This window comes from Battus philenor, unplaced genomic scaffold (assembly GCF_028537555.1).
Source record: "Battus philenor isolate CCGP_79_NKW_IND1 unplaced genomic scaffold, ilBatPhil1.0.hap1 SCAF_24, whole genome shotgun sequence".
NCBI lineage: Eukaryota > Metazoa > Arthropoda > Insecta > Lepidoptera > Papilionidae > Battus > Battus philenor.
In genome coordinates, this window is record NW_027181687.1 from 9,741,527 (window position 1) to 9,756,975 (window position 15,449).

The 15,449-nt window shown below is 31.0% G+C and overlaps 1 protein-coding gene across 2 annotated transcripts in view; it reads left to right on the top strand.

Annotated features, from left to right (window-relative positions):
• LOC137924595 (uncharacterized) overlaps positions 1 to 15,449 on the top strand; it is a 71,941-nt gene that overhangs the window by 4,801 nt on the left and 51,691 nt on the right. The window contains exon 1 of one of the 2 annotated variants that reach the window (XM_068768002.1): positions 8,769 to 9,090. The exons of the other annotated variant lie outside the window; for it this stretch is intronic. Coding sequence (XP_068624103.1) covers positions 8,931 to 9,090 — 160 coding nt within the window. The 5' untranslated portion in view covers positions 8,769 to 8,930. Of the gene's footprint in view, positions 1 to 8,768; positions 9,091 to 15,449 lie in introns of those variants that run through there. 2 annotated transcript variants of the gene reach the window in all.

A 15,449-nucleotide genomic window follows, 5' to 3' on the forward strand; every position in this document is an offset into this window, starting at 1 on the left:
GTACACATGTTTGTGACTTGTACCCTTATATACGATATCATATCACTCATGTAGTGAATCCGTACCCACTTTTTAAAGGATCTTCCAATGTTCGGAAAATAACAAGTCTATGATTATATATATCTTTTATTTATTAATTAATGCTTATTTTATTAAATATGTAGAGTAAAAAATATAAATAAGTCATAGAAAATATTTATGCCTGCTTATGCTATAAATATTTTATAATAGCGCCATCTATCGCCGTAAGCGTATACCGCAACAACTATTTAAATTCAATATCGTGTATAAATTGATTACTAGATGGCGCTGTTACAACTTTCAGCAAAATTGATATTTTATTCGTTCAAGAAATTCTGTTATAAAAGATAATAAAAATAATGACACCTGTTATATGTATGTTTATACTTTAATGACCTGCTTAATATAGCTACATTAAAGACTTCTTTGTTTGCAAATCAGCACCGATATAGCTTCTAATATGTAGTATGTACTTACATTCTCTAAATCCTATGTAGGATTTCCCTCCTCTGTCTAGAAATGTTAACAGAAATATAAAGGCTCTGACTGTGTTAGAGGAAATTTTATAAAACTTATTTCAAAAAATAGTCTAAAAAAAGTATTAGAAATGAGATGAAAGTTTTTCATTACCAAGGGATTGGTAGAAAAACTTGTAGTCAATGTACTTCTATTATTTTTATTTGCTATATAGTAAATACTATCGCTCTACAAAGTTATTATTAAGTTATTAAGTTTCATTATAATGAAAATTTATGTCTTGTCGAGTAAAAAACGTTAGAATGTTTTTGATGTTGGTTTTACTATATTATCAGGGTTGTCAATATTTTACAAATGAATAGTTTTGTCTCGTTACTTCTTAATAACTAATTCAATTTTCGTTTGAATGCGTTTTATAAGTTTGGTTTGAGTTTTTACAACTTTTCTTGAATATCGAGCATTTTTAATTAGACAAAGATGAACTTTTTAAATAATTTTTTTTTGATTTATAGACGTAATGTTTAAAAATTAAAATATTCCTATTAATTGATTATCATAAGCATCAAAAAATAATTATTGTTATTATTGAATAATAATGGATATTTAATTAGCCTAAACAGAAAGAAATCATTAAACTTGAAATTTGAATATGGTTACATGCATTTACAAAAATCGGGTTTTTATTAACAATATCAAATTAGTGTTATAATAATAATTGGCAGCCCTGTATATTTACAAATGACGTCCATCCCGCCATTTTTGTATGTAACTGGAATATAATACGTCGTTAATTATGTTTGTACTCATAACAAGAGAAATTATGTAACCATTTGATGTGGGCATTGTTTCATAGATAATATTTTTTATTCGTTTATTTAATTGAATACACCTTTATATTACTGAAGATAGACATTTTTTACTTTAGACCATCTAGACGAGTACTACCATAGCGGCCATTCGTTTTTTTTTTAAACTGCCTGACATTGTGCGTCTGTGCCCTTTTCATTCTCATTTTTTTTAAAGTAATGTTCGCAGTCTTCAGAGACAAGTATTTAATACATGTATTACTCTCTCTTTCTTTCTGCTCTCTCTTACTCTCTCTTTCTCTATCTTTCAAGATCTTCGAGTCCTAAGTCTACCGCTTGACGATTTATATATATCTATTTTTAATTTATAATATTTATTAGGTTAGTATTATTTCTATAACTTTAATATTTTTTTCCGTTATGTTTTATATATTGTTATACCGTTATGTGTTCCAATTTTACGTTTTACCTACTAAAACCTAATTTTATATATGTATATATATACACATATATCATATAACTACAATCATTATTTTCGTACATTAATTGAGCAATGGAGAACGCTATGCTCGAAGTTTCGCTGCGAGATCGAATCAGAGATGATGAGATGCGCAGAAGAAATAAGATAATTCTTTAATTTTTTTCGTTATAAGTAAGAACATTATCAAGCAGGTCGTAGATTGCGAGTTGGATTCTAGGGATTCAGTTTTATGTAATTCATTCTTTATGCATTAATTATATGAGATTGCCACTGGTCAGACAAGTTTCCAAGAGATGAAAAGCAACGTCCTCTGCGTATTATAATACCATACTGTGATCATCAACCCGTCTTCCAAGCGTGGCGATTATGGTACACCCCCCCCCCCCCCGCATGTATATCTTAGGAAGAGGCGATTCTTTGCAGTGGGCGTCTACAGGCTCAAATGACGATGATGAAGACGATTTTAATTTAAAAATTTGTGTAATTTTATACCGAGAACGAGCTAGGCTAGTTGATTTTTTTTCTAGAACCAAAGAAAAAACGAACAACCCTTGACTTCCTATTAATGCAAATATAGATTAACGTATTTAAAAATTTAGAAGTAACGTGTTCTAAAGAGAAATACTATGCTTCTCAAGAATAATATGATATTTAGATAAATTAAGCTATGTACACATGTAAAATATTTGTATAAATTAATATGTTTGTTAACGTATTTCAATTACATTTCAGTTTATTTGGTTACGACTCTGTGACTAGTTCCGGTATCCGGAAAAATATAAACTATGATTTTGAGATTAATTAAATAAAATAATTTTACGTTGTGATAAAGGAAGGTTATTAAATAAAATGTTAGATAGTCTATAACGTGTGGTGCAAAATTAGTCATAATGTGAACGAGCCTTAATTTTTAACATTCATGATGTAGATATATAGATATACTCTATTTCTTATTGAAGACTAATTCTCTATATATCTATGTTATAAATGTGAAAGCACAGTGACATTTGACTCCATTTGTAAAAATAAAAGTACATGTAAACATATGCCATTACTTTTGCGCCACCTTTTATATGAAGTTTGAATTTGTATAGTTATTTTTTACGTAGTACCACACGAGTTGAACATTAATTTTTTTGCTCATTACTGCATACTGGTGATATCGACATGTAATAAGCGGGTATTCCCCTTATTATCGATAGAAGAGTTATTGATGTTTTTCCTTCACTTCTCCCCGCACTTTCAGAAGTGTTAGGTTATTGGCTTAATGTGTTTTAAAGACTTAATACTTAGTATTAGCTTTAACAGTACTTTCGATAATCCGTTTATTTTAACTGGTCAAGTTATAACGTAATAGCCCGAGCCAAGGTTCCTGCAAGGCTTCTCAATCTAAGTTACTGTAACTATGCTTCTTAACTTAACACTTGTAGCGCTCTGCCATCTAAAACGCTGTGAAGCTATAAAAGCCGACAGGTACACGCCTTGTGTTTTAAAATCACTTTTAAAGCATTTTAAAATGTAGTAGACCAGTAAATTGGCAAGTTAAAAAGGTGAGGTGTAGAAAAAGATGAGAAAGAAATGAATGAATGAAAGAAAATGTGACGAAATCACAATTAACCTTTCAATTATTAAACCAATACTTGATTTCTGTATAGCAATACATATAGACAATATATTAAAATATCTTCATTTACTTCGTAATTTTTTCTTCTATTTTAATATGTAATCACGTACGGTAATAATGAATACACATAAAAACTGATGTCACAGATTATAAAGATATCAAAACTACAAAGACTATTTGGCGGAAGAGCTGCATTATGTTTTTTATAGTCGCCCATGTACATTTTTTCTTCGACATAAATTCGTGAAAAGATAAAATGAAGCGATGATTACTGTGCTGCGATAATTTTAATGTTGATTCGCGGCTTATCATTAGTGTTGCCACATATTTAATGTTTTTTTCGGATTGTCCTCCAATTCGTATCATTATCATATTGAAACATTTCCCTGTTTGTTAACGAACTGTATTGTAACTTAACTATATTTCAACAAACACATTTTTTCAAATCAAAATTTAATAATGAATTTACTAAAAACTGTTTTTTTTTCTGACGAAGTTAGTAGTCCTAGTTGTTATTGGTATGACGAATTCCTATCGTATCATCGTAATCATCATCCACCTTCTGGCTTATAGCTCCCTTCATTTCGCCTTCGACTATATTCGTCAAAAGTGCTTTCACTTCGACGACACTCTCTCTATCGATCTCCTCTCGTAACATATCAACTTCTTCTTTACAAACACCGCTTCAATTTCAAGCTGTTTCCTTTGTATTGCGGCCAGTCTCTCTTTGACTTCATATTCAGGTTACATTATTAGGCGCCGTTCGATGTCGGTCTACCTCATGGATGCACAGACCGCGGCCCGCCGGTCAAATACTGGTGGCCCGCCGACAGCAAAAATAATACATACTCTCGTACATTCGAAAAATATTGAATTCTATTCCAGAATAAAACCAAAAAAATTTTATTACCTAAACTTCTGGCGGTCGGCCCGCCATCAGTTCATGACTTGCCGGAGTGGCCCCTAGTCTTAATAAGTCTGTGCAACCATGGTCTACCTACTGGGTGGCCTGCAGATGCCGTGTCTCGAAGTCGACATCGTTTCAGCCCATAGACGCCCAATGCAAAGATATGCCACCTCAGAAGATATTCATGAAGGAATATACCATTATCGCCAAGCTTGGCAGGCGAGTTGGTGACCGCAGTGTAATATTAAGATACGAAGAGGTCGCTGCTGTCCATCCTCTGGTACTTGTTTGTGCGCAAGTGCAATCCTATATAATTAATAAACAAAATATGAATTATTTATGCCTGTGTTCTGAGAATCGAACCGATCTACGATCGCAAATCTCAGTCCTCCACAGCTAAGCTACCATTGTTCTATACGTCTACCACATTCCAATAGAAGAAATAAAAAATATTGCATATTTTGTATTTTCTTTTGATTTATTACACTTTATTTATTCATTATATGTGAAATAAATAAGTACATTTTTAAATTTCAATTTTTTAATTCCCATTAGGAAAAATAATCAATGTAACATATTTTAGAGAAATCACTTTATAAAGGTTAATTCGAAATAGGTTTTATTACCTCAAAATTTTTTGCAGACAAATGAGATTTTCATTCATTCCTTTAAAACTTTCACGCCTATTGGATATATCAACCTGTTTATAGACTACAAGAAAAATAAATCAAATTTGTGTACCATTTGACATGACGAATAATATTGTCAGAAGTATTTTGTACATTTCCAAAGTATGATCGGAATATTTCGAGGAGGGCATTTGCCTTGATGCGATGCGTCAAGTGCCGCTAAGCGTTAGATAGGTAAAGCGTAATTAAATTGTACTTAATGACGTCACGTGATTCATTAGTTACTCACTTTATTTCCTAATAATGTTATTATTAATATGAGCAGTGATTTTAGTTTAATGTATATTGTCATGGCGGGCTTGAAATGATTTAAAAATCGTGTGGAATTATTATAATATTTAATTACAATATATTGTTATTATAATATCATAAAGTATATCATTTTGAAATTATAGGATTTAATTCTCGTGACTTTGTTCACAGTTCAACACTTTTTTAATTGTTTTAGGTCGGTGAACTTCAAAGCTCTAATCCTATATGTATGATATATGATAAATTATATGATATTACGATTTTATCAAGATACTGCTGCAGCTATTCATACAAATATATATATATATATATATATATATATATATATATATATATGTGTCAAAAATGTGTTACTTTAACGCCGTAAGATGGCGCTAGAAGTTGATTGCCTCGCACTATTGTTTAACACGAGTAGTCACATATAATGGCAAAGCTTGATTCAGGTCCCAGTTAAAATAGTAATAGCGGAGGCTCCCTAGGTAACTCTCGAGCTTCGCTACCTTAAAAGAGGTTTTAGGTTAGGTCCTGCCACTTCGGACCTACAATCGCCATCTGAGTAGTAGTGTAAGTCCAGTCAAAATGAAATTAATCGGGAATAATGAACTAAGAAGAATCAACGAAGACTTGTTATATATGTAATAACATATTTTAGATATAAAGTAATGACATGAGAGACACTGGTATTTAATGGAATCAGGCGTAACCTTGCGGATGTCCATCCTAAGTAAGAAAAGGACCAATATTTAGCCACTTCCGCACATGCAGTGGTAGTCGTGCAATGAAATGCACCGCCCGCCAGCCCGCTGATAAATGCGTATGCGGCAAACAATACGAATTACACAACCGCCACCACCAAATTACTCAACACGTGTTTCACCCCTTCACGGGGCATCTTCAGGAGTTATGTTACACCGATTAGTGCCAAACACAGAGTCTGTGTTACTCACTCCGTGGTACTTACCGGCTTTTAAATTACAAAATTATTACAAAGCTCATGGTCAACAAGAAAGCAATGAATATACAACCCTATGGTTGGAATTTCACAGCGAAATTGAATAAAAAATGAGAAGGTCCGCAGAAGAATTAAGGTCACCGAAGTAGCTCAAACTATGCTCTTCTGAAATGGGACATCGCTCGTGCGAACGACAGCCTTTGGCGCCACAAGGCTCTCAGTGGCGAAGAGTGCCGAAGTGGATCGACGACATATATAATGTCGCTAGAAGTCGTTGGATACGACTAATGACATATAGATGGGCAAATATATCTCTAACAAGAAAAGAGTGATTTATATATTTTCGATCTTGGCATATATATCACTGTTTTATATCTTTAACTCATTTAGCTCAGTACGGCTCAGAGAGAGAATAAGGCAGCTAACACTAAAATAATATCCTTTATATCTTTGGCTCTTTAAACTTAAACTTAGAACTTAGAAAAGTGGAACAAAACGTGTCAAATTGAAATAATGGAATCTTTGAAAATATGCATTTGCTTCCCATTAAGCATATTTTTGTCATAAAGCACAAAATAGCTAAACGCCCGCTCGTATGATATTCCGAAAATCCGTAGTTTACATTTTTAATTCAAATATACAATGGCTATCAGTCTCTCTCTTCTTCGTGTAAATTGCAACATAAGCCCATCTCTTTCTCTCTAACTCTGAAAGAGCCGTAATTCATCACGAATATTGACACTTGACATAAAGACATAATTGAAACACGCGCACGCAAGAGTGTGATTATATCTTTTACAAAGATATATATCTTTCTTGTCTTTAGTCGGCGCGCTACCCATATCTATTGTGACGATCTTTGGATGAGGCTTTCTTGCAGTGGGTGTATATCGGCTGAAAATAAGAAGTTTAAAATTATATCTGTGTACATTTTAAAATTATTATGGATTTGTTACATTTATTTAAGAAATGTTAAGAAATATAAAATACCCATATAAATTAAGTCACTCCGTATATAAAGCATTTGCAGCGCATTGGATAGCGTTGTTCATTTTATGTGTTATTTAGACGTTAACTGGCGCCCTAGTGCCATTCATTTTGCAGTGTGACGTCATGCTTAGACGGACGTCAGGAAATTCAAATAATGATGTGCGAATCATAAAGAGATTTTTATTAAATTCACGATGGCATGGAAAATTATCGGCTTACATCGGTGAAAACACTTTCTTATTATAATTCTAAATTCTCTAAAGCATTTTATCAGCATTTTAATAATGTACAAACCTACAAACATGAACAAAGTAATGCTTTAAAATTATTGCTTGGCCGTAGAAATAAAATCGCAGTGTTATTGCCCACGACTTTGAAATACAAAATCTTTAGGAGCACATCAATCTGTGATTTCAAAAACTACAGTCTTACAAAACAATTATACAATTATGCCTTATAACTACGGCTAGGTGGCAAAATTACAAATTGCAAGGATTATTATCCTAAAATCCTCTAGAGCTTCAGGCTGTGATGTCAGAAGGTGTAGTCCTTCAAATTGAACACATTAATGTATTAGAATTACTGATATGCGTTAGAAAAACAAATTGTGTGGATTTTACCTAAGATTTTGATATACAGAATCTTCTGGAGTACTTTCATATGTAATTTCAAAAGCACTTCTAATTATTGTTTGAAAAAATTGTTAAAAATACATCGCTATCCAACCAAACAGGTTCTTACAAAACAGACCGACAGATAATAGATAATTGTTTCTATTGTATTCGTATTATGAAACTAAAGACCTCAACGATCCTTCACATTACGTAACTTCAAGAACACGTTCAAAGTCATACGGCGATGAATCTAAATTTGCATAATTTCACAGTAACATTATAGTTAAAACATATTCTGAACGTAACTTAGTCATTAACTTGAATAAAAACTTATTTAAAAAGTAATAAATCCTTCTTATGTGTGTATGCATATATTATAGTTTAACAAAATATTTCAATACTTCCTTTTCTTATTTTTAAATATAAAATTAAAAAGTCATTAAAAAGTTTTTAGTCGATCGAAATGTGTGGAACTTTGTTTGTTGATTCATTAGCAGGGTTGATATTATAATGTACACATAAAATATTGTTAAATTGCATTCAAAAAGAAAAAGTTGAGTTTTTAGTCGACTCTTCTCAGTTAAAAATAATTAACAATCAAGCGTATGTAAATGCCCATATGAAAAAAATATTGTAAATTTGAATTCACGTCGTGTAAACGTAAAATTAATTCATAAAATAAAAATAATAATACATATAAAATTATCAAAATATTTGTGAAACTCAACCTTAACTAGATTAATACTAAATTACTTATGGAATTCCACAGACCTTCAAATAATTCGTCCACCCTACACCGGTGAATCACTATAATACTACAAACTATACAACCATTCATAAAGAAGTGTTAAAGCAAAATGGTCTCTATGATCAGAATGTAACACTATTTATCAATAACGCTTCTACGCGCAAGCAAGGAGAGAATAAAAATTTTTACTACTGCCAGTCTTTCCACGGCATTTGACGCGTTCGCTTTCAAACTGACAAAATTTTGGTATAAATAAAATTAAAAAAGTTACCAAAGAGGATCTTTTATAAATTTGACATTAGTAAAAGTGACAATTTCGGTGTGCAAACTAAAAAAGTTAAAGTTCCATTTTTAAATTTTTCCCGCGTTATGGATAGACTACCAAACGAGGTTGATGTGAATCCAGTTGACGTCAAACAATCGGGACAAATGAACGGAATCACAGGAAAAATATTAGGACTTATGCCAGTATTTATTTTATTACTAATCATATTCATCAGGATTATTTTTGTGTTATATAAAAATACCGGTAAGTGTCTTTTAATTTACATTTATTTAAAATTACATTAAAAAATTTTTAAGCATTTTTACTCGTTTAAAAAATGGAACATGTTATTTTTAAAAATATTTACAAAATTTAATTTTAATAACACGTCTATAACTAGACTTGCATGTTTTTCGCACGATATTTAAAAAAAATTGTATTTAGTTATAAAACCAAAATTAATTAAATCCTCAATTTTTACTTTTAATTTTTATATTGTAAACAAAAGACATATGTAGAGTACAAACGACTTATTATCTGAACAATATAAATCTTATTATCAGTAAAAAATCAATATCTCAAATGTTTTGATAAATAAGACATAATATTATTTAAAAACGATATCATATTTTAAATCAAATAAACATGGTGTTTTGAAGTGCATGCATAGATTGTAAACCTTTATTTTTTTGTTTTTATAATGGAGTTATACTGGCAACTGATCTTAATACTTTAGTGTTATTTTTTTGTTTGTTCGAATTCAAATTCGAACGCCGGACTATAATTCAAACGCTGTCAGTTGGATAGTCGCAGCCATTTTGTTTTTTGGTTAATTCACAGTAAATAGTCTCTTTTAATATACACTATATAGATCTTTATTTGATTATTTGGTAATTAATGTAATGTTTTGTTAAATATTTTTGCAATAAATTGTTTTTCCCCTAACTTACTTATTTTACATACTTAATATATTTGCTACGTCTGCTCAGAAATTAAAAAAACTTATTAATGTTTTCAATTCGTAATTGATGGTACCTGTATTTATTTTGTACTATTTCAATTTTTCAGCTTCTTTATATTCTATTCTTTATTGTCTTGTATAATCACACTCTCGTATCGCACTAATTTCACTCGCTTTTACCAAAAAAAATAATTAATCCGTGGACAGCGTTATGTTTTTGTTTTAATTCTTTATCGTAAACTTATTATAATTCTTAATGCGTAGCTATTTGTTTGTTACGCAAATAGACAAACATATAAATGCACTTCTGCGCTAGGCTTAGACATGTGTTATAGAAGTCAAGGAACTCATACGTGAATAGAAACTAAACATATGAATAGATAATAATACCAATAAATAGAATTAAACAAGTTAAAAGTAGTAACAATATGACAAATGTATGCGTGTACGTATGTGACAAAATTTTCGCCTCTTTGTTACAAAAACATTTAAATGTTAACGCTAATAACAATGCCATCACATTTTTTGTGCACTGAAAATTATTCTATTTAATAAACATCCGACATTATCGAAAGTTTCTCTAGTGGCGACCACATGCCAGTGGACACAGTATGAGTAGATTCCGCATTACGTGCATCGAAATAGTCCAGGTCTTTTGGGGGAAGCCTATACCTTGCAGTGCACATTTAGCGGCTGGTATGGTGATGATGGTAACATTGTTACGATTATTTCATTTTAGTTCTAGTAGAAAAATATCATATAACGGCAACTCATACATTTTAATTTTCTTTTATATTCATTAAAAATAATAAAGAAGATATAATTACAAATTAACACTGAAGTATAGTGCAAAGCAAAATGTATCTTAAATCCATGGTGAATCAGCATGTAAAAGTAAATACGTAAAAGACAAATTTTGTAGTAAGTTTTATTGAAACAACACTGGCAACTTGAAAACCTTTAGAAAAACTGAGGAAAAAAAAGTAAAAATGCAGGCTTTGGAATATATTTTATTTTCTTCAATTGCATTTATAATCCTAACCTTCGGTAATATGAGATCACGTTTGCAATTTACATGTATGTAGTCTTCGTCGGTCGATCGGCATTCTGTTGAAATCACAACTGACCTTTTATTTACTCGCAACCGTTAAACAGCATTGGAAAGCACGGACCATTCAAATGAGAATGCTGTAGATATATAATTCATTTAATGTTAAAAAGTCGATATTGTTAGGGCGTTGTGAATGAACAAACAAGATATATATACATATACAAAAGTTAGTTTACTTCAATTTAGTTTAAAATTGTTTTTAAGATTTAAGTTGGCAAATATTTTGAGTATCAATATTAATTTTTTTAGTAACTGACATGCAGAAAAGTGAGCAAAAAAAAACGGAAATATTAAACGAAATTGTAAAAACAAAGGCACGAACGCTAATGTCTATGAAATATAAATTTAACTAACAAAAAAAATATGTAATTCAGTATATCTACGGACTTTTAATTATATAAGTAAATACATTTTAATGTTACTTCAATTAAACTACAAGGCTTCTCGCAACGAATCAAGTGTAAGCGTTTCATAAAATTTTCCGTGAAAGGAGGTCAAATATATTAATTTTATTATCGTGTTTATAGTTTCCCTATAAGTCGTATATAGTAAAGATCGAATATAGTAGTAGTTTCAAGATGGACTTTCAGAAATGAGAAAACTATTGATAAAATTAAAAAAAAATTCGTATAAGTTGTAATTTTTTTCATAAATAGAGTACAGGCCATGACCCAATAAAGACTTAATGATGGTTGGTACATATCCAGTATTAAATAGTCGAAAGTAAAAATATCTTCCATTCACACACAGATATTTATAACCTATAATAGATAATGCAGTGTTATAACCGCTCAGTACATATTTCGAAGGTTACAAATAATTAAATGTCCACTTCCTTAGTTATTTCGTCTGTCGACATTGTTATTATCTGTCAGTATATACTTTGTAATTCTATTATATTACCTTACACGTTACTTTCAAAAATATATAATTACATTATTGTATTAATAACAGTACAGTACTCACAGTCGATTGAAGTAGAAATAAGGAGATCCGTAGATGATCAAACAAAACCGACATAGTTCTGCGGGAAGCCCCGTTTTTGGCGAGTCAGGGATTATGATTTTACTAAGTTTAGTATAATTTTATTTATTTTTCGTCTTTCGTCTATCACAATATCTGGCATACTATCTTCTTTTTTCTTTCACATTTTTTTATTCATATTGCTTTTATTTACATACCTTCTATTCATCGTCTTTTGTCCTTCGCCACATTTTTTACAATATAACATTTTTTTCATACTATTATTTTATGGAGCCTTTAAGGTTCTGAATTGAAGACCACAGCCCGCAAAGGCAGCACAGGACAATCGCCTACAAAGTGCACAACCGACCTTTTAAGGTTGTCGGAAGACGCTGAATGCTGACCGCCCTCAACCAGTCTTGTAGGAAATCTATAAACGAAGCCTTAGTTTGTTCTTATGTCTTACACCTGACATGATGGTGTGACTATCGTGTGATAGCTTAAACCGACGTCTCTTGGAGGCTCATTCATAAGGTCATTCTGTGGAGCGTATATCTGTCCCGATGCTGGGATGCGAAAGAAGCAGGGTTGGTTTCAGGCGAGAGAAACCTCACACCATGGTTATATGATCTGTGCGGTGCCCAATGACCGTGGGGATTAAATGCCCTCAAAAAATCTTATCCGGAAGAACGTGGGCGCCTACCGATATTAATATTTTTCTTACAAAAACCTCTACATTATACGTATATAACGTCTTTATCTTATAATAAATTTAAGAAGTTCATTAAACAAAAGTTTAATTTTTTTTTCAAATTAATAGATGTTTTTAGGGATACATATAAATTGAAAATGAATTGCTCTACTACTGTATTAAAGGGTGTTTCAAAAGTGACACATAAAATCCGTGTGAGATTGTTGTGGGGTTTTTCAAAACAAAGCGCGTTTAGAACCCTCGTGGCCTTAAATTGAAGTATGGCCGTTATATTGCTCTTCCGGCATTCTTCCCATACGCAAATTGTCATTATAAATAATCCTATGTAGATAATATATAATAAATTAATGGAGAACAGGAGTCACAGAACTGAGAAGACGCTGGAAGAATTTATTGACTATATTTATAAATATTTTAGAGATACAATACAAATATGAATCGTGTTCTTTATATGTCATTTATTTGGATATAAATTAAAAATGTCATATTCTTAGGTAATATTATATTTGAAGCATCATAAAAAAGTTGTTAAAACACATTTCTACTTAATCATACGATTAATAGAAACAACGGCTGTCATGAACGGTTGTCATATGTTTCAAAGTGACCTTTATTTACTTACGTGTATATAATAGTAATTTACGCTTAAAATTTTAAACATATAATCACGACGTAAGTACATTCAAAGAGAATAATCACTTTAGACCAGGGCTTCTTAAACTATGGGTCGAGTCCCCAAATGGGGTCGCGTGGCAAAATTCTCGGGTCGAGGGATTTTAATGTCAAACTAATATAAATACTATTTTATAATTTTTTGTGCAAATTTAAATTTTAGATTTTTTTATGTTTCATTTTTATGTTGCATATTGTTACCTAGTAAATAAATCATCAAAAAATATATTTTTTTTTATATTTGTATGGGGTCGTTAAGAAACTCGCAATCATAAATGGGGTCGTGAATGACAAAAGTTTAAGAAGCCCTGCTTTAGACATTTGTTAGGAATCGTACATGTTAAACATATCATGTAAAATGTCGGAGAGACTACATGTTTTTTTTTTAAATAATATGTTTTTTGTATAGACACATTTTGTTGAAAATTTATAGTTATAAAATAAATATTAAGGGCGGACGAATATAAGTAGCGAGTATAAATAAAAGCACACAGATGACATAAAAAGGCCCGGTATTTTCAAAACCCACACTGTCCATAAAAAAACAGATCCATTTTTGTATACTCAATCCAGTACTTCGCGCATGTAAATCCACGTGTCTTTCTCAGTTTTAAGTCATACAAGACAGGTTCATGCGCAAAGTCAAGGGTACACTGCGGTACGTTGGTAATGAAGGCTTTCGCGTAGACTTAAAATTGAGCGATTCCTAGTTCATAAAATGGACATAGATCCATTACTTTGACTCTGCCGGTCACACAAACTTGTTGATTGTAGATGCCGCCATCTTCAAAACTGTCACACCCAGCATATTCAAAAAACGAGCTGCCTTTAAACCGAGACACTAGCTTTAATCCCCGAATGACGCAACGACAGAAAACATGCATCTTTAAAAAATATTTGACGGTCACTTAAAAACCAATAAGTCTTGTCGAAATCGAAGTCAGCACGTCTATTACAGGGTTTGCCAACTCCTGGTCTTATAGATATAAACTTTGGAGTTTCTTTTTAGAATATTAAGATTATTATGATTAAATTTTACTTCGGAAACTAGAGAGAAGAAATTCCAAAACTACTAATGTTGACTTTTTTATATAATACATGCCGTGTATTCTCAGACTTCCTCGATAGATACACATTGTTCTGTACTTAATTTTAAATATTTACTTCATAAGCTTTTTTAGAAAACTTAAAAATTATTTGCAAATAAAATAAGAGGTGCCGTTTTACATTTTTATTACAACTAAAATTTTCCATCGTTGCAACCACTAAGTCCAGTCAGTCTTCTTCCGTAACCCGCAAGAAACGGTTGTCTTTCTATTTCATATTTATTTGTTTTTTTAATTATTCTTATTTGTCATCATAAGACTTGAATTGACTTGAATTTACTTGACTTGACTTGACTTGACTACCTCCCCGTAAATAAGAACGGTGTTATATAGTTATAACTTCTCAAGTACTCTTGCCCAAGTGATTTGTAATTTTATTAAAATTGCTTTTCATAAGGTAAACAACCTTTTACATCGACATCAAGACAATGTTTAACACTTATCGTTCATCAAATATTACGTACGCTCTTACATTGTAAATATTTGTACGGATTTTCAGTTGTTTTTAACAATGACGCCTTCGTTTAAAACATATATGAAATATACAACATTTGTTTTGTATTTGTGGATTTGTATTTTAAAAATCAACATTTAAAGAAGTCTAGCCATGTAAATAAGTATACTTATATAATTATATTTAAACTTGAAATTATAAAACCTGCTCATTTATTGACTGTAAAACGGAATGAAACTTCAGGCCATAAATTTGCAACATAATAAAAAAAGTATTTCTAGATTTTAATAAGAGAACGCCTAATAAGTCTCACGTATCAAACAAATGAAAACCTTCCTTCTTGTCACTTGCGTAGATCAGAGACGAATGAAATAAAACATCCTTACTTACAAGCAAACTTCATATACCTATTCTTTAAAACAAATAAAACGAAGATGGTCGAAAATTATCTCATTAACAATAAACCAACTCGGAGATATTTTATATGAGGATTTAATGTGAATGAAATATATATGGGTAAATCTAAAGAAACAAAATAGCCGAACAAACCTCCTTTTTATTAATTATTTCATAATTATGTCCCAATTTAATTGAAATATTTATAAACCTCACAAAAAAAAGGTTGAGTATATATGTCAGTACGT